We start from the raw sequence: 18,785 nt of genomic DNA, 5'->3' as shown, positions 1-18,785 counted from the left end.
TTCTGCGTTTGCCATGACTGCTACTGAGCATGCTTGTTATATAAATCTGGAGCGGATTTTTCAATAAATAGCAACCCAATTAATCAGTACAGTACTGAAAAAAACTTCACGACCTATGTAAACAAGTAGCGAAAAGTGACTCTCTACTATATGTATTATGTTATAAGGTGTTGGCTTATGCTGGCAGGCAGCATGGGGAATATACTGTAGGTCAGCTCTGAGTGTTGACCTCTCTCCAGACATTTGCACTGCATACACTTTTTCCCTCTGTGACTTTCCAATGGAAGGGGAGAACGGCAGGGATATTGAATCAATACAGAAAAACATTTGTTTGTTCTCCTGCACCTTTGTGAATGCAAAGTCTCAAATGGTACCATATTGATTTGGATATTAGGCTTTTTGGCACATTTTTGCATATTTAGGGAGAAAGACAAATGTATTAAATTATTCCAGAAAATGATCCTTCAGTGAAGACCTCCACAATACTACAGCATTTTCTTATTTGAACAGAGAAGAACAGTCATACCATAGATAGACCCAATGCCAATCTTCCTGCAAAAAAAGAAAGATAAAAAAGACAAGGCCCAGATAAACATGAGTTTGCCCATGATAGAAACACCCCTGCACTTACCTAATGGCTTAATCTATCCATTTGTTATGCACATTCATTTTGAGATGCAAGATGCAATATTATATGAATTAAGGGAGCATGTTTAGGGACTAAATTTTATTCTAAGCCTAGCAGTTCCATGTTGTGTACCAAGTGCATGCCTCTTTGTTAATAGCTTCTTTTCTGTACATTGTATAATTGTGTTTCAGTATGTTTTCTGTATAATAGGTATTAAATAATATTTATTTCAAGGGCAAGACTTGCAGTGTCGTATTATAGCCAAAAATCATTAACACGCATGCATTAAAAAACTGAACATAATGGCATTCAAAGTGCCCTATATAGATAATTTAGTGGTAACAGCAGAGAGGGGGAGACGTTACTGTTATGGGAGTGTAGGGAAAGTGCTGCTTCCCGAGCGAAGGCATGCCCTGCCCTGGTAACTTGTAGCATCCTTCCCCAGTGCTTTCTGCTTTGCTCAGTGCCGTCTCTCATGGGAAGCTGAGCAAAAAAAAATGGATTTCAGATTGATTTCATTGGTACAGTAATTCAAAATAATTGAGTAACATGCTCTAATAATCTTCAAGAAAATCTCTTTAAGAAATCAAATTACTTTTGAACGGAACAGAATGAACTGAAGTACAATGTTGAATGTCCTTATGCTTCTTTGCTACATATAGGTCATTATCCACTTAGATTTTTTTTTACATTTGGGGTTTAAAAAATGCTTCTATTAGCATTATAGGAAATGTCCTCTGATCTCCAAAATGACCCTGAGTAGAACCCATCTTCATTTTTAAAATCAAGTGCTTCCTTTTTGCTTTTCGCCCATGTAGTAGTGCCTGCATGTGCCTGTCCTGGCCTGAAATGTATAATTCAGCACGGCTGGAAGCCAGCCAAAGGGTCCCGGTGGCTGCGACGATGTCACTGCAGTCCTGTTGCATTAGCGCTGAATTGCAGCTAGGAGGGCCTCTCCTGGCCTATCAGTGGCTCTTAGGGGGGACTCTGCATGGACAGCTAGTCAGCACACGCGCTCCCTGACCAGCGAGCCTGTAAAATTAACTGTAAGACCCTATATATTCCAATCTTTGAAGGCATGATGTAGATTGCAGCTATGCAAATAGAGGTCAGTCTTCATTGATAAGGGTTGAGGATACTAGTCGGTGGTCCGCAGATTGACATTACAGAGCAGTGATATCTAGCATGACAATGCGTGCAAATGTATAAAGTGGAAATAGACTGGCTCGCATATGCTGTTTACTACTTTAAATACTTTATTTGTATAGTAGGTACTAATACAGGTATATATGAATTCTTCAGTTGTCGCAAATCTCATCTTGACCTCCTTTGAGACGTGCATGTGCAGGTACGAGTGACGCTTGGGGTGAGAGTCCAGGGTCTGGCATTTATCTGGCACCATTGGGGCGTGTCTTCAGGGCTAAGCCCCTTGTTCAAGGGTCTAAAGGGGAATGACAGCTCTGCTGACCATGGGTTTCGAATCGGCAACTTTCTGGCTATAGGCAAAGGCCTTTGGGGATGTTAGCATGGGCTGTATATTGGTGAAGAGCACATTCATATTTGTTTTTCATTTTTTCCAAATGTAACTTGCATATGAAGTTCGAAAACCACAAAGGACCGTTTCATCTGAAAGATTACATATGAAGCAAAATTATTTTATTTTATTCCTTACTGCACTGTCATTCAGCAAATAATTAACAGATTTTAGGTTCACACTTTAAACAGGCTGATGAGATCCAGGCTTGTATTTTTCATGTTATGAGTTGTAGTCTAGGTTGTGTAATGCATGTAAACAAGAGGCTGTTTCAGTGAATGAAAATTTGAACTTGCAAAGACAAATAAAATAGATTAAATGGGTTTTTCAACCTTGATAATTGGTTATTGGAATAAATTGATGTACATTTAGATGATCAGTCGATGACTTTAATATTTATTTATTTATTAATATTTAGTATGTAGCACATTATTTCAGTGTGAGATTCTCTCAATGGAGAGCAGAATATTTAGTTATAAATATGCCTGTGTCAGCACAGCAAAACTGTCTTTATTGTCTGTACGTGCAACCGTCCATCTTCTGATGGTTTATCTGGTATGGGGGCACTGGGAGCATGGAGCAGGAGATGCCCTGTACGGCATGTTAGTCCACTGGCGTAATCACACACATTCATGCACTATGGGCACCAGTTCAATTAGGCACATATGTTTGGAATGGGAGTGTGAAGATGAAACCAGTGCACCCCTGGGAGCACACTGTATATCCACAGTGGGGGCCGTTTGTTAACCTTGATGTTTATTTCCAAAATTTAGCTGAGCATTGAGCCCTGCAATGTGCTGGCATTTCTGTCAGTATGTAACCCAGCCTAGGGCTCTGAAATAGTCTATAAGCCCCTCAACGACCCTACAATCCTAGGCAGTGAATGGTTAGAAGATGGATGAAAGGATGGATGTGTGTCTAGGGTCTGCTTTTAAAATAATCATTGCACTGTAATTCAGAATAATGGCTCTCTTAATCTTTAGGAAAATGTCAAAAAAAAGGACGAAGGATGGATGTATGGATGGGCAAGTTTCCTTAGAAGCCATCAAAAAGCCCTTTCATTATTTGTACACATTCTTGAACATACAAAACATAAATGCCATGAATTCGTGCACTCATTTTTAAAATTCTTTTTCAGTTGTCTGTCACACTCTTTGTTTCCAAGGGAACCATTTTTGTTTACTTTGTTTGCTTCTATCTTGTTTGGTTAATCCATTGAAAGTCCCCTGCAGCAGGTATGTCACGAAATATCATCCAGATAATACACTGCCAGCTCTGGCTTTCACTGATTTGAACTGGGCCAGCTAAACCCACATCAGTCTTGTTAGGGCTGCCCTGGGGGACTTCCCTTCTTAATTGTTATTTTCCATGCTCCAGATCAAAACAAAATATCTTTGAACTTTTACATTTAAATTTGCTCTATTTTCTGAGAGGTTATTTTGCACAAACTCTGATACACTCAAATTAAATCCTTCAGAATTATTAAATTAGGCTTTCGTCTCTGACGTTGACCCCGATAACTTGCTATGTTTTTCAGGTTATTTAATGGCCATTTTTTTTTAATGTAGACGGCATCCTTGTAGCGTTTGCTCCTGTTGCCGTCAAGGATCACCAGGATATACAACAGTAAATAAACAAAGGATTTTCCGTGGAATAAGAAATTGTCCAGGGGGTGCCAGCTTGCGGTGTTATGTCCATACAGAAGTGTGAGTGCATGTGTTCTGTCTGGCATGAGCGCAAAGCTATCCATTAGTATTTTCTTCATATCGACCAGAGAATGTGTCTATCTTTGGGGAAGGGAACTGCAGGAAGTTAACTAATTAACACATGAAGTGGATGAAAAACTGTCCATTCACGTGCAGAGATATTTGAAATATATTTATGTGATCTAACACATGAAAGATAATTTGTATGTACATTTGAATCTGCTTGGTGTATAATTTCAACTTTGATGCATTCAAGTGGAAGACAACAAACAGAAAGGGCAATCTTAGTGCACAGACTGAAAACTGATGCATATTAAATTATAAAAAAGATCAGCCAGTTAACTGATGATATAATATGTTTATAATACTTTGCCATAATTTCAAGATAAGATTCTTCTGCCTCACTGCCTGTGAATAAAGTGATTTTCTGTACTATTACAATTTATGACCAGCAGGATTTACTTTACAATTTTTATTGTCTTTACATCTAAAGGTCTGTGATCTCACCCTGGTTATTTGATGACAAAAATATGTGTCCAGACAAAATCTATTATATAAGACACACCGTCCTGATGATCTGGTTTAAAATAGAGGTAAATCTCACACAACTGACCATCAAGATTGGCATTATGAAGTTTGACACCATTTCTTATTGGGCCTGCAACAACATGAATACAAAAACAGCATTAAAATTCCAAGTCAGAGGTTTCTGATGGTAAGTCGGACCTTGAAAAACCCTTATTGTTATTTGGGTGACCTCTTAATCATGCTTAATGTCAGCATTTGAGGAGGAAACATGAGAGGTCTACTCCTTAGAGGGGTCGAAGGAAAAAGGCAAGACATTGTCCTGTGAGTACACATGATAATTGGTTTATAAACCAAACAGAACCAACGAGAGTTTCCATATAAAGCAAATAATTTCCACCCAAGCCAATATACAATGGTTCGCGGCTGAATCTAAGAAATATCTGCTAATGGTGCTTTAGTGCATGGATGGAGACTTTTAGGGATAATAAACGCTGCAGAAATTAGTGTTATATATATATATATATATATATATATATATATATATATATATATATATATATATATATGCGCACACACACATATGAAGCAATTCAAGTAAAAACCCATGTACTAAAATTTGATTGCTTGATTATTTAGGCCCTTAACACTAGAACTCCCAGGTTTTTCTGACCCCCTCAGCCCTACCAGAGGTAGGCCAAATGGCCCCTTGGTTTGAAACTAAGAACTCAGTCACCTACAATTGGCTCCCATTCATTTGTAAATGGGTGGCATTTGTGGAATGTGTCACTCCCCATCCCCCCATTACCTGAAGAACCCATTACCTGTGAGGCCTGGCACATTTGCATTTTTTGCTCAGAGTAGCTAAAATTCAAGGCAGGCCAAACCTCTGTGTGTGACATGGAAACCTTCACAAAAGTCTGCCATATCTATACCAAATATCCCACACACTGACTGACCTGCAAATATGAAAGACACACATTCACAAAATATATGGAAGCACAAGTCTGTTTTATTTATAAAAAAAATTGAGTGTTTCAAACTTTGCAGTGTTTGTATCGTCCCTGCAATTGGCGCAAATGAGTTTGTAACACTTTGCATAGGTAAACCTGCTGCAATTTCTGTTGCAGTTCTCTTGTACCTGGAATCTTCTTTTGCCTTCCCACCCTGTACATGCCTTGTACAGAATGTAGGAATTTGCCACCACCAGGTCCAGCATGTTGTAAAACACAGCTACTGACAAACACCTCAGGACTCTCACCAGAAAATAAAAATTCAGTAAATATAGTGCTAAAGTATTTCACGCATGGCTGTGGTATGGTTGATTGTGGGCGGGGCTGTGAACTGGTGACAAGCTAAACTTGGGAATAAAAGGGATAGTTTACTACATGCATTCACAATCTTCAAGAACTTACGGGTACGAACAAGCTGCAAAGATGACAAGAGATTACACTGCTGCTGAGGCTTTGGCTCTGCTGCAAAACATGGACTCTTGTGACTCGGATGGCGGGGAAGTATCCATTCATTTGCAAGAGAGTTCGGACTCTGACATGTCTTCAGATGATGAGATGTGTTCTGGGTTAGAGAGTAGAACTCCTCTGAAGAAGAAAGGTCGGCTGGAGACACAGCCCACACAGAAAGATTCCAAGTATGAGACGGCAAAAGATGGCACAGTGTGGGTTGAAGAAGAAGTAGGGAGGCCGCTCCCTCACGGCCAACTAGAAGGATATAAATGTGATGGAGAGCCAACAGAAGAAATCAGAAGAACCGTCAAAAATCGCTTGCAGAGCTTCTTGCTTTTGATGAGTTGGGACATCCTTCACACTATAAGAAAATGTACAGTTGAGCATGGCCGCAAGATGGAAGCAGACTGGGACATGTCTGTATATGAACTGATGGCGTTCATCTCCATCCTTCTCTGGAGGGGGGTGATCAGAATTCCGTCGCTGGCTGATGCATGGTCAGCAACATTGGGGATCTCGCATGTCAAGAGCACAATGGCTCGAAACCGCTTCCAGGACATCATGAGACACCTACGCTTTGATGATAAGGACACACGCACTCAACGGGTAGCAACGGACAAGTTTGCAGCGGTCTCAAACGTTTGGCAGATGTTTGTTACTAACTGCATCAAGTCTTACAACCCAGGCCAGCACATCACTGTCGACGAGCAACTTTTTCCAACCAAGTCTCGCTGTCCTTTCCAGCAGTACATTGCCTCAAAACCCGACAAGTTTGGAATCAAGTTCTGGGTTGCATGTGATTTGAAGTCAAAATACATGTGCAACGCTATCCCATATCTTGGCAAGGACCTCAGTCGTCCCTCTGGGGAGAGACTGTCCGAGAATGTGGTGATGAAGCTGATGGAGCCTTTCATGGACAAGGGAAGAACTGTCACCACTGACAATTACTTCACTTCATTGTCACTTGCTGGACGACTGCTCAGCCGGAAAACTACCCTTGTTGGCACCATAAACAAGATTCGTCGCGAGCTTCCACAATCAGCCAAACAATCTTCGGACCGGAACGAATTCACCACACAGGTATGTTGTCGTTATTTTTATCTATTCTTATACATATTTTGTCTATTTTTATCTATATTTATATAAAGTGCTGTGTTATTTTTTCTTTTTTTGCGCTATTCATTGCTTTCTTTCATTGTGCTATTATACAGTATATAAAAGTGCAATGACAATAACGTTTTATCTTTTCTTATCTTACTCATCAGGTGTTTTCAACAACTGGCACTACACTCACAGTTTATGCACCCAAGCGGAAGAAGACCGTCTGCATCCTCAGCACCATGCACAACATAGTTGAGATTGGGGATAACCGAAAGAGGAAGCCAAACACAGTCACTGACTACAACACCATGAAGTGTGGCGTGGACATTATGGACCAGAAGGTTCGACAGTATACCGTACGTGCAGGAACACGGCGATGGCCAGTCGCTGTGTTTTACAACATGATTGACATGGCAGCAATGAATGCTCACGTGCTGTATCAGGCATGCACCGGAGTGAAGGAGAGAAGGGTGGACTTCCTGGCGCAGCTTGCAACTGAGCTTGCTAAGCGGTTTATGCAAGAAAGGATGGTGGACAAGGAGCAGCTGCTTCGGCAACAACCTGCCACACCACACCCAGGGAAAAGGGCCAAGTGTCAGGTGACCTTCCAGTGCAAGAAAAATCATGCAACCTTACGCTGTGTAGACTGCTACAAGTACACATGTGGAAAATGCAGAAAGGAGACCGAGTGGCAGTGCCAGATATGTGCCAACAGATCACACCAATGAACTGCTAAAATACTGGTCACTCACACACACACATACACAAACACCAGATGTTGCACATTTATGTAAATGTATATTTTTCTATTAGTGGTAGTAGTTTTTATATTGCATGTTTTTGTTTAAGAAAATAAACGCTTTGAACTTTGGAATCTTTGAATCATTTTTTTCTACAACAATTGTACCCTTGGCATGGCCCCTTACATATTGCTTCTAGATGACTGTGATTCCTGATTGTAAAGTCGGTAGCACCTTGTACGTCGCTCTGGATGAGAGTGTCTGCTAAATGCCTTACATGTAAATGTTAATTAACAGCAATTGCCACATTTGCAGAACAAAGGCAACCATTCACACGTGATTAAGGATATTAGGTAAAAACAACCGGGCCAAATGGCCCCTCTCTGGTAGAGCTAGGGGGATAGGGCCAAATGGCCCCTCTCTGGGAGTTCTAGTGTTAAGCTCATTGTTGATAAGAAAGGGCCTCTCTCTGTTTTTCCTCAGTGTTAATCAGGTAATTGGCACTGTCCACATTGTCCTCAGGTTTTCAGTGTGTTCAGCTATTTCCAGAGCCTGAGCTGATGCTGGTCTGCTTCCTTCTGATCTTCACAATCTCATGATTTTGTTGGTCAAACCCCTAGACTTTAACACACCTAGACAAGGTGGAGTTCCTCCTCTCCACCGGTGTTGCATCCAGACTTACTGTAGTTTTGGCTCATTGATCTTCACGCCACCTTTCAAACTACACAATAGCTGCTTCAGTTTCTGTACAGACTCAACAGCATTTCACTTTGGACCTTTGCTAGCATATTCAAGGACCACCTCCTTAAATCTGTGGCGTTACTCTCTGTTCTCCCACTCTTGAAATGTGTGTTGACTAACATATACACCCAGCTGCAAAAGGAAAAGGTTTTATGTAGTGTTTTATTTTTTCTCACATTAATTTCGATCTTTAATAATTCATCCTGAGTTTTAAGTTTAACTTAGAAAAACTTGACATTTTAGTCAGTTAAAGGTTTTACTCATTTAACAGTTTTGCTAGATTCTTTTCTCAATGTAGCCATATTATTCCCCTGGATGCATAGTGGAATGAACTGCTTGCATGTGTAGTTATGTTTGTCGTCTCTCAGTAGATTGTTGTAAATGTCTTTATAAGTGTTCCATTAGACTTACGCAGTAAGACAGCCTGCCATAGAGTTGTTTTCTGTTTTGTAAGAAATGCTTGATTACTCTCTATTCAGCCGTCTAGAACTTGTTGTGTGTGGAAGTTCAGATAATTAAATTTTGCTTTACAAAGATGTCAATTAAATTGCAGTAATTAAATCATTACACCAAAAGTGGAGGATTTCCTGCAGTTCTTTCATGTTCACTGAATACCTGGAATCTTCAATAGATAAGAAAACTGTTATCTCAATTTCATACTGTATTTCATACTCTTATTCAAAACTGAATAAAACGGGATTATTTAATTTCAATAAAAATCAAATCATTGCTAAATCATTAAAATGATAACAATGGCAATAATATATGGTACATTATCAATTTCAAAGAATAAAAAATACAAACATCTTTGCTTTGCTTTTTACCAATAAGTTATAAGAGGTTATTTTAGGCAACTGTGCAAGCTCAGTTTAGCTAAAAAAAATGATTAAGCTCTCAACTGTTTAACATGATTTAAATGTTGTGATTCATTCAATTAACAGCTCAGTGTAGGATAATCAATTAAGAGCTTAGCTAGAATGAAGAGCAGCACATGTTGTGTATCAGTAACGGGGCTGAAAAATGCTATTTTAGATAAGAGCAGCTTTTCAATGGAAATTGTACGAACCTCCTTGCCATCTATTACCTGTCAGTCATAGTAGAAAATTTTTTTTATTTTAACAAATACTGTATGTTTACAAAGCACGTGTCATTTCTGTACTTTCATACTATGTTTGGTACACATACCATACAGTATGAAATGGTGTGATCCTGCATCTGGAAGGTATCAGCCTGCTGTACCTAGATTCCTGGAAGCCATTTTTCGATTTAGGAGAAACGGAGAATGATAAAAGTTGGTTATTCTGTACGTGTGTGTGAACATGTTATCTGCAGTGCAAAGTAAACACTGTCCCCTGTTGAGGCATCATGGGATACAATGGGGATTTGTCTAGTCAGGACATTATTTACCGGAGTATATAACAACCACAGGAGCTCTGTGCAGCTTTTTGTAGATATTTCAGCTGGGACGAGATATATTGATCAAAATTTGTATCATTTTCGGTTCTTGTATCTCATGTAAAACTTTTGCTAATTTTTTAAAATATTTCCCAGGCATCCTCACTGCACGCTGAGGGATTCAATAAGACAGCAATCCGAGCAGTTATGTTAGGCTTCAAGAATTTGTCAAATTATCATTGTCTTATAACACATTTCACTTCCCTTGTTATTGAAGAGAGATGCTTATTGAACTTTGCTTTGTCACAAGTAGGCGGTACGATGATAGGAAGGTAGGTCATGTGGTCAGAATTAGAGTTGGCTAGTAATTAAAAAACAAAATGTTTGGTTTTCTCAGCTCTCGGCTGAGGAACTCATGCCACTTTATTTTGTTTGGTGTGTGCTGACCCATTTCAATGAAAAATGGCACCATTTTCCATAAACACAGATCCTATTTCCTGCATATCATTTCCTGGACCAGTGGTTATGTCTACTAGTGTCTGGCACTGTTAAAACTATTGCCGTGAGGCACTCTACCATAAGTGTAAAGCCTGATTTTTAATTTTGTTAATTTTTTATCTTTCTAGCTTTGTTTTCCGTTTGTGTTTTTATGGGTGTCTAATGGTGGCTCAGTGGGTAGCACTGTCATCTCCCGCCTTGGAGGTCTGAACCCCGCTGTGTGTGTTTGTGGAGTTTGTATACCCTCCCCATGCCACACCGATTTCCTCTAGGTACTCTAGCTACCCCCTGCAGTCAGAATACAAGCAGTTAGGATAATTGGCATCTCTAAATCACCCACAGTGTGAATGTATGTGTTTCATTCAGGTTATACACCTGCCTTGTGGCCAGTGCTGCATGGAAAAGCCTGCCCCCCTCCCCCCCCCCAATGCTGGATAAACTAATGGGTTGGGTAGATGGATGAGTGTTTAGAGAATTCAAGTCAAGTTTATTTATATAGCACGTTTAAAAATAACAATAGTTTATCCGAAGTGCGAAGTTAAAAATTAAACATTATACAGAACCGACTGCTATTTAACAAAGTAAAAGAATATTAACATGTAATTTAAAAATGATAATGCATAATAAGGTAGAAAGCTAAAATCACAATGTGAACAAAAATGACAGAAATTAAAACGAATAAGACATATAAAAACCTAAAGCATGAAACAGACCCAAACACTTAAGAGTGAACATGTATTAAGAGATGATTTAAAAGTGGCTTCATGTAGAAAAGTACATGACATCTAAACATTCTCCTCCCTTCTGCATATCTGTAACATGCATTAGTATTAAAGGATGAGAAAATGCTTTTGGGATGACACTTTCCTGAAGTACCTTTTGCCTTTTATTTTCCAGTTTGTGAACAGCGTTTGAACTATGGAGCACTGACTAGCTAATTAGAATCATGTGTTCTGAATGCTCCTCAAGTGATCCGTATTTCTGCTCACATTTATGAAGCAAGTGGCGCTGATCTACACACTAGAAGTGGTGGGTTTACCTGCCAGCAGTCAAATGTTGATTAAGCTCTTTTGTTTGGGAGGCTCTAACCCTTGGTCATTTATTGTGAGAAGTTCTTTTTGGAAATTTTGAGGCTGCAAAGAAAAAAAAGGCTATGATTTAACCTTGAATACTATATTTGCAGAATGTTATAAGGTAACATTACATTAGGTATTCAGTGTACATTTGGGATTTTGAGGGGAAAAGGGAATAGATAACACAGCAAAAGTAATTTTCCAGTAGCCAGTGTGTCTGTAGTGACTATTTTCAGTAGCTCAGAGAACAAAAGGGTGTTAGCCAGTTATAAGCGACTCTGTTTTTGCATTGGCTCTAATTTTACTGCTAGAAAAAGGCTTTCAGTACATTTCACTCAGATGATTATACAGCAGTGGTTCATTGATAGTACTTATACAATCAGATCAACAATAACCGGGTCCGATCTCGGATGGCTTTTACATTCATTTTTGTTGATAATCCATCCGTGAGTGTCGCACAAATATTTTATGAAATTAAATTGAAATTAAACTGAAAACCGACCTTACCGATTCATTGCCGTTTAAAAGGTTCTTTTATGCTCAGTGGACAGTGGTTATCCATTTGCTTTTTTAATTCATTTTACAAACTGGATGCATCCTCATTTCTTTCAAACTACTTAAATCGCACATTAATATTCAAACTATTTATTTTACTTTCAAGTGATTTGATGCCTTTTGCATTCATTTATTTTCAGCAAAGGCATCAGATCTGTTCCTGAAAAATCAAATAGAATGTACACTGATGAATAAACCTGCTAGAGTATCACTGTTTGAAGATCTCTTTATAAATTTGTAAAACATTAATTTTATATTAGTAGTACAGGTATCTGCTGCCTGGTGCACAAATGCTAATTTCAGTGCCCCGGTTACTTTTAAATGTCTCTCCATGTGTTCTGCTACATGAGATAATCATATAGCAATTTAAAGCCCTCATAATGACATTTCAGTCCTGATGAACAGAATCTAGCAAAACTAAGGACCAGGAGTCAGAGGAGCAGCTTCCCCCATTCACTCCGCCCATCGATTCACCATTGCAGTGCCTTTGGAGCAGAGGAGCAGAGCCAGATTTTGTACAATGGGGTGGCAAGACTAGACCCAGTAATGTTACTGTGGTGAAAGTGGGTAAAATTTTGCCACGTGGCAACAAAATATTCTTCTGGGATGGGGGGCATAGGTATATTTTGCTGCCCTGCAGTTGTTTCCCCCTTGGAAAATTGAGCCAACTTGGAGACTGGGGAAGGGGGGGGCATTAAATGTCTCATGACCCACTTGGAGACACACCACGATTGACTGATTCATGGTTTGGCCAGCTCTGATTGTTATAATTAAATGCTCGATATCTCATTTTTATCTTTTGGTGGGGGGTGGCCACGTATGTAGTACAAGGGGGCATTGTCGCCCCTTAAGTCCGCCAATGCTCTGGGAGTATCCTTTTTCCTACTGGATTTCTCCATCCATCCATCCATCCATCCATCCATCCATCCATCCATCCATCCATCCATCCATCCATCATCTTCTTATTATATTTATTATTAGTCTGTGGCAGCCATCTTTGCATTCTATACATTTCACCATTTTTCATGCATTCTATACTTTCCATCATCCAATCATGTTTATACTGTAAAATCCCCCCAGTGTTACATCGTGTGTCAATGTTGTCCACCTTCCCCTCCCCCCATTGCCCTGCATGTTATATATAGGTCTATATGTAGTACCACAGTCCGGAGAATGTTATTCTGCATCACTGTATGGATGCAGTGTATTGATTATGGTTGGTGTGACAATAAAGCCCCATTTGACTTGACTTGAATATACATATTAGTGCCGTCATAGTTAGTAACCACAAAGGACTTAATTTACTGTATCATTTCACCATATTCTTTTACTTTTCTTTGTACCTGGCAAATGTTGGAACAGACCTGGCATAATCTGTATTTCTCTAAAGACTCAGTCTCCCTGCTTGGCCTACTAGAGGGAGGGATCAGTCCTCATTGATGGCTGAATGATTCTTGGCCACTTGTACAGTAGCAGCTCGGGTCAGCAGTGGTACTGATGGACTGGCTATTATCTGCTGGAAGTCAATTGAATGTACTGATCCAATCTGCCCAGATTTGCTGTCAGTGAGGCATGCTGTTGGCTACCGGTCGAAGCCACCTGCTGTAGGAATCCTGCAGCTGCTGGTGAAACAGATGTCAAGAGCCAGAATACTGCCTTATATGGGAAGTATTTAGGCCATGTAAGGCAACTTTATTCAGTCAGTAACACACATTTGAGAAGAGAGAGGTACGGCCATATATTTCAATGTAATAGCAAGTACCTGTATATGATTGTCTGCATACCTCCTACATATAGCTAACAGGCAGGCATGGTTTTTAATTGGTCTAATGTGATTTTTTTTCCTGCATATTAGCTGAACAACAAAACACCCTTGGAAGAAAGAACCTTCCTTTTGGACAATATGTATATATGTGTATATATATGTATATATATCAAAATACTTAAATTTCTGAAATAACGTGCAAATGAACATTTTCGCTGTCTTTCATCAAACTGCATAGAGATTAATATGAACAATAAAAAGACATGTAGTCATGTACTTTATTGTTTAATGGATGTTCCACATTTATGGCAACGTTGTTCTTTGGAATGAAAAATCTTTAATGTCGCTACAGTAATACTTTTGATGTTACCGAATATGTTTGACAGCCTTAGTTCTGTAATATTTCTAACAGCATTTCACTCCTTTCTGAAAATCTGTAATTCAGAATTTTGAATAGACCTCAACAAGCTTTGCATTTGTTTTGATGTGCACTCAGGTAATCCTATTAATTTTAATTGGGTACTCAATTATCTTGAAACAGTTGAAAGTCTGAGATTTGTCCTAGACAAACTTTTGTTTATTTCGGAATTGGTAGGATTATATGGCATAACTGACCATGGTTTTACTGAGCTTGGCCCCTTTAATATATAATTGCCTTATTGGTTGAATATAGTTTTGTTTCTTAGACCAGTGTTTCCCAGCCCGGTCCTTGGGGACCCCCGGACCGTCCACGTTTTTGATCCTTCCCAGCTCCCTTCATGAACAGTCTAGGGGTCCCTGAGGACTGGGTTGGGAAACACTCTCTGAGGCCTCGCCGTGAAGCTTTTGTCAGGTACAGGGTTCTTTGATATTCCCTACTGAAAGCCTTGAAGAGTGTTGACTTCACGTCAAAATGGACAACTCCATTGTTATGACTATGAAGAATGAGGCTTTCCTTTATACATATTCTCAGCATCTAGTTACCCAATTTGCGCTGCAGTAGGGAAAGCTAATCCCAGGAGCACAAGGGCCAACACTGGGAGTATCGTAGCCAGGACCACGATCCATCAATGGCTGACGCACATACGATAGCCCCCCCCCCCCCCGTATCTGTGGGTGAAATCTTCTAAGATCTACCATGGATGGCAGAAACCACGGATAACAGAGAACTATAACGTGATTTGTGTGTAATTATGCAGAGTAAGACATTACTAACATTAAATACAATAAAAATGTAAATTGTACATTTTTACTCTCTCTCCAATGAAAGGCTATTAATATTGCACCTTTTGAAATGATGTTTTAGCCTAATACTCAATAGACAATAGAGTAATGAAAACATTACGTTTCAAGGGAAGACGGAACAATGAAAATCTTGCTATTTTTATCCCTCAAAGGACAAAGAAAATGAAAAACATACATTACACATTTTACAATAAAAAATATTGTATCCTGTATCTGTACATAACCTGTAATGAGAAAATTATATTTTTTATAAAATATCTTACACTTTTTTTGGGGATTCATTTGCTGTACTAGATTTCACCATGTTACAGCCTGCACTTCCTAGGAGTGCTGTTTGAAGCTTACGAATTGTTTATTTCTGAAAATGTCCAACCAACCATGGATACAGGAATCCCACTATACTAAAAGATGTTTGGTGTCGGCAGTTCATCTGGACTGTGTGGAAGAAACCCAGAGCTCCTGGAGAAAAGCAAACGGGGAGTGAACTTGCCATATTTCAATACTTAGTCCAAAAGGCTACAGCCCTATCCAACGAACAGCATGTCTTCTATTTAATATTTGCTCCTTTGGACTATGTCTTGGAGCTGTGTTGTAGTACATCTGTTCCTAATATGGAAAATGCACAAAAGACATTTCAAAAGGTGCAATATTAACAGCCTGAGAGTTACTTGGAAATGTTCTGTCTCACATAATTGTGGCAAAAGAGGTCAAAGAATAGTGCCAGCAATGTAAGTTACAGAAACCTGTTAATCAACGGAGTATACCGATGGTGGTAGCAAATTTAGTTACTGCTCTTCCATCAAATTTCCATTCCTGCTTGCTTCCCTAGTATCTGGAGTCTTTCCTGGAAACCCAAGGCAGGGATTAACCCCGGATAGGGTGCCAACCCATCAAAGTTTTTTTTGACTTTCTGTAGTGTTTTATAGTATTTTACCCACAAATGGCATAGAAATGCTTCAGACACTAATAAACACACTGCAAAGTGAAACCTTGAGTACAATGTTATTAGAATGGCAGATGTCAGCCATCTTGGTAAATGGCCCCTGTTAGCATTTTCTTAATCATCACTATATAGCATCCTTTGATCACTACACAATCAAGTAGGAGAAAAAGACAAGCTGTTTAATATAGTGGATTTCTTGTTGTCCATCAGAGATGCGCAGTTGTACTAAATGATAATAACAGAAACAAGGGTATAGAAATTTATGACCAATGATGAATACATCCGTGTAACGTTAGTCTTCAATCGTCGGGTCACATTTTCTTTATTTACGTGGAGGCCAATGAATTATACTTTTTACCTCAGGATTGCGTTATTATTATCCTCAGTTTTTAATAAACCCAGATATGCTAGATATGTCCTGACAAATACTAAGGACAATAATGATAATAATATCTCCTCACTATACAAACAATAGGCAGTGGATGAAGAAAAGTAATAATAATTACAAAATGTTCTGTAATCAATTGTAATACTTCCCAATGTTGTGAAGCCTTTTTTTTTGTTTCAGATTCAGTTGATATACTGTATATGAGGATGGCATAATCAACTAAACACTAAGCAGCTGCTACATACCTATTATCAAGAAACTAAATAAAGTTACTTTTTTCATTCACTTCCCCCTACTGTTAGAAGATTAAATTGCACAGATACATTTCACAGACTCCTCAGATTTTGACATACGGGTAGATTAATTCGTTACATACATTGAGCACAAAACATAAGGTTTGCAATATAGGTAACAAAAACTATTAACTTTTGTCCCTTCAACTGTTTATCCATTCTGTCATTGTTTTCTTTGTCCGGATAATCCTCTATATCACGTATACCCGCTGGTAGATAGTTCAGGTACAGAAGGTAAATATCCAGACCAAGATTTTGTTTCAACCAACCACTTGAGTATAAACAGTGGGTGGTTGAAACAAAATCTTGGTCTGGATTTTTATTTGCTGGACCTGAACTATCTTCCTCTACATGTACCACAATCGTACTAATTTCTCAAACTGAGAGCCAAACAGCAAAAGGTGGGGCTTGGGCTGGGATGGGGGTGTATGCCAGAAAATACACGCAGGTACAGTATCTGCCCTTAGGAGGCACTGATAATCAGAGGCACTTAGGAACATCTAACCACACACCTGTCTTTTCCTCTTTTAAGTAACAAAGACGTGAAACCAATGTAAAATCTCAGAACTAACAGCATTGGGAGCCCAGATATTATCAGAATTTATTATGATATATCAATGCAGTAAATCATTCATACTGTTTCAGAGGAAAGGTGATTCTTTGATCTGCAATTTCAAGCCTTGATAAACAACAAGGCATTTGGTCAAGGACTAAAGCATCGGTATTCATAGTGTAAAATCAAGAAGAATTAAAAAAATGTCTCAGACATGGTCAGCATAAATAGGAATCTCAGCAAGTATTTCCAGTTTGCTGGTAAAGACTTGTCGGTAAATGCAGATCCACGCTAATGCGAAATAGCTGTACAGGAGTGAATTCAAACATGTGGGGCAAATATGTGTCTTCTTTTGACTGCCTCTATACTGTCTTCATTGTTCTCATAACTAAAATTGAACTTGCTAAACTGAACCTCTTTCCTCTGGTCTGATATTTTGAGTTTTTGTTGTATAACTGCAACTTCAGGAAAAAAAGAAAATTACAAACATGTCAAATGGAAAGAGTACTCTTAATAGATAACTACATTCTTACTTAAGAAGTAATTGGAACACTTCTCCCTAGCATTCAATAATGCCTTTTGCATTATAGTAAAAAAAAAAAATCAAGTGGCAGGCCAAACATGTTTATGTCCTTCTATGATCAATCTTAATTTAATAATAAAAGAAGAGCTCTGACGATAAATGATGAAGACTTCCAAATGACATTGCTGGTACACGGGGCTTATAAGGACTTACAAGTGTGATTGATCTGCCAGCTGTGGCCTTATGGCTGATCTCTGCCGCTGATTGGGAGTTTCTGAATCGCTCCCCCTGCTCTGTACTGCATTACCGCCTTATGGGGGCTTACATCTCACCAGCAGGCTCCGTTTGCCTCCGCAGAAGGTGCCGAACGCATCATTCTTTCTGTTGATGCCTCATCTCCTGCGTAGCTTATAGACTGACAGACAACTGACAGACTTGTTCATCATGAGATCGCTGAAACCGTCTTTGCTCTGTGTATCCCTGAGACTCCACACAACTACCACATTTATTATATTGTGTAAGATAAATGCAACAAAACAAATGCTGTCAGACGGAGTATGTGGAGTACATATAAAAGACTAAAGAAATAAATGGATACACCTTTTCTGGGTATGCAGAACCTTGTATGAACTCAGAAAGATGCTGCATTTAATTTTAACCCATGAAATGTAAGATTTATATGTGAAACAGTCTTAATTTAAATACTGATACATGAAATCAAGTGTAATAAATATACAGAGAAAACATAATGGTCAGGAGTTAATGTCAAAAAAATCGTACCATTGGCTTTACATTAGGATATACAGAAGTATCCTAATTCAGTTTTGTCGAATTTTAAGTTTGCAAAGTGCAGCGTTTTTCCTTTTGGGTAGAAGAGCATAATGTTGGCGGTTATCTGAGATCTATGGTCATCTGGAAGCTATGAAAAAAAACTGGCCGGCTTGATTATTCAGTTCTTAGCGCTTTGTTCCTGCTGGGGCCGGAGAGGTAAAGTACTCCACTCAGTAAGGTTCAAAGTGCCACAGAGGTAGGCCTGCAGCGGTTTACACACCCAGGACTCTGTCGTCTTACTGTTCCTAGCACAGTTCCCATATCTTAACCTTGGCAAAGACTACCAAGGCTGGCAGGATGAATGTG

General features: G+C 39.1%; 2 protein-coding genes across 9 annotated transcripts in view; both read left to right on the top strand.

Moving 5' to 3' along the window:
• Positions 1 to 18,785, top strand: part of nlgn1 (neuroligin 1) — a 170,342-nt gene that overhangs the window by 108,003 nt on the left and 43,554 nt on the right. The window lies entirely within an intron of this gene.
• LOC125708420 (uncharacterized) lies at positions 5,040 to 7,831 on the top strand. The gene is made up of 2 exons (XM_048975935.1): positions 5,040 to 6,936; positions 7,122 to 7,831. Exons 1-2 carry the CDS (start codon positions 5,782 to 5,784, stop codon positions 7,683 to 7,685), a joined length of 1,719 nt encoding a protein of 572 aa, XP_048831892.1. The 5' UTR covers positions 5,040 to 5,781; the 3' UTR covers positions 7,686 to 7,831.

Source organism: Brienomyrus brachyistius, chromosome 15 (assembly GCF_023856365.1).
Source record: "Brienomyrus brachyistius isolate T26 chromosome 15, BBRACH_0.4, whole genome shotgun sequence".
NCBI classification, from domain to species: Eukaryota; Metazoa; Chordata; class Actinopteri; order Osteoglossiformes; family Mormyridae; genus Brienomyrus; species Brienomyrus brachyistius.
Note: the sequence above shows the minus strand (reverse complement) of the source record. Positions and strands in the feature narration are given on the sequence as shown.

Excerpts from the sequence above, each read along its gene's own strand:
- LOC125708420 (XM_048975935.1), top strand. The coding sequence starts at position 5,782 with ATGCATTCACAATCTTCAAGAACTTACGGGTACGAACAAGCTGCAAAG. Across the intron at positions 6,937-7,121 it reads GGAACGAATTCACCACACAG|GTGTTTTCAACAACTGGCAC; the intron begins GTATGTTGTCGT and ends CTTACTCATCAG.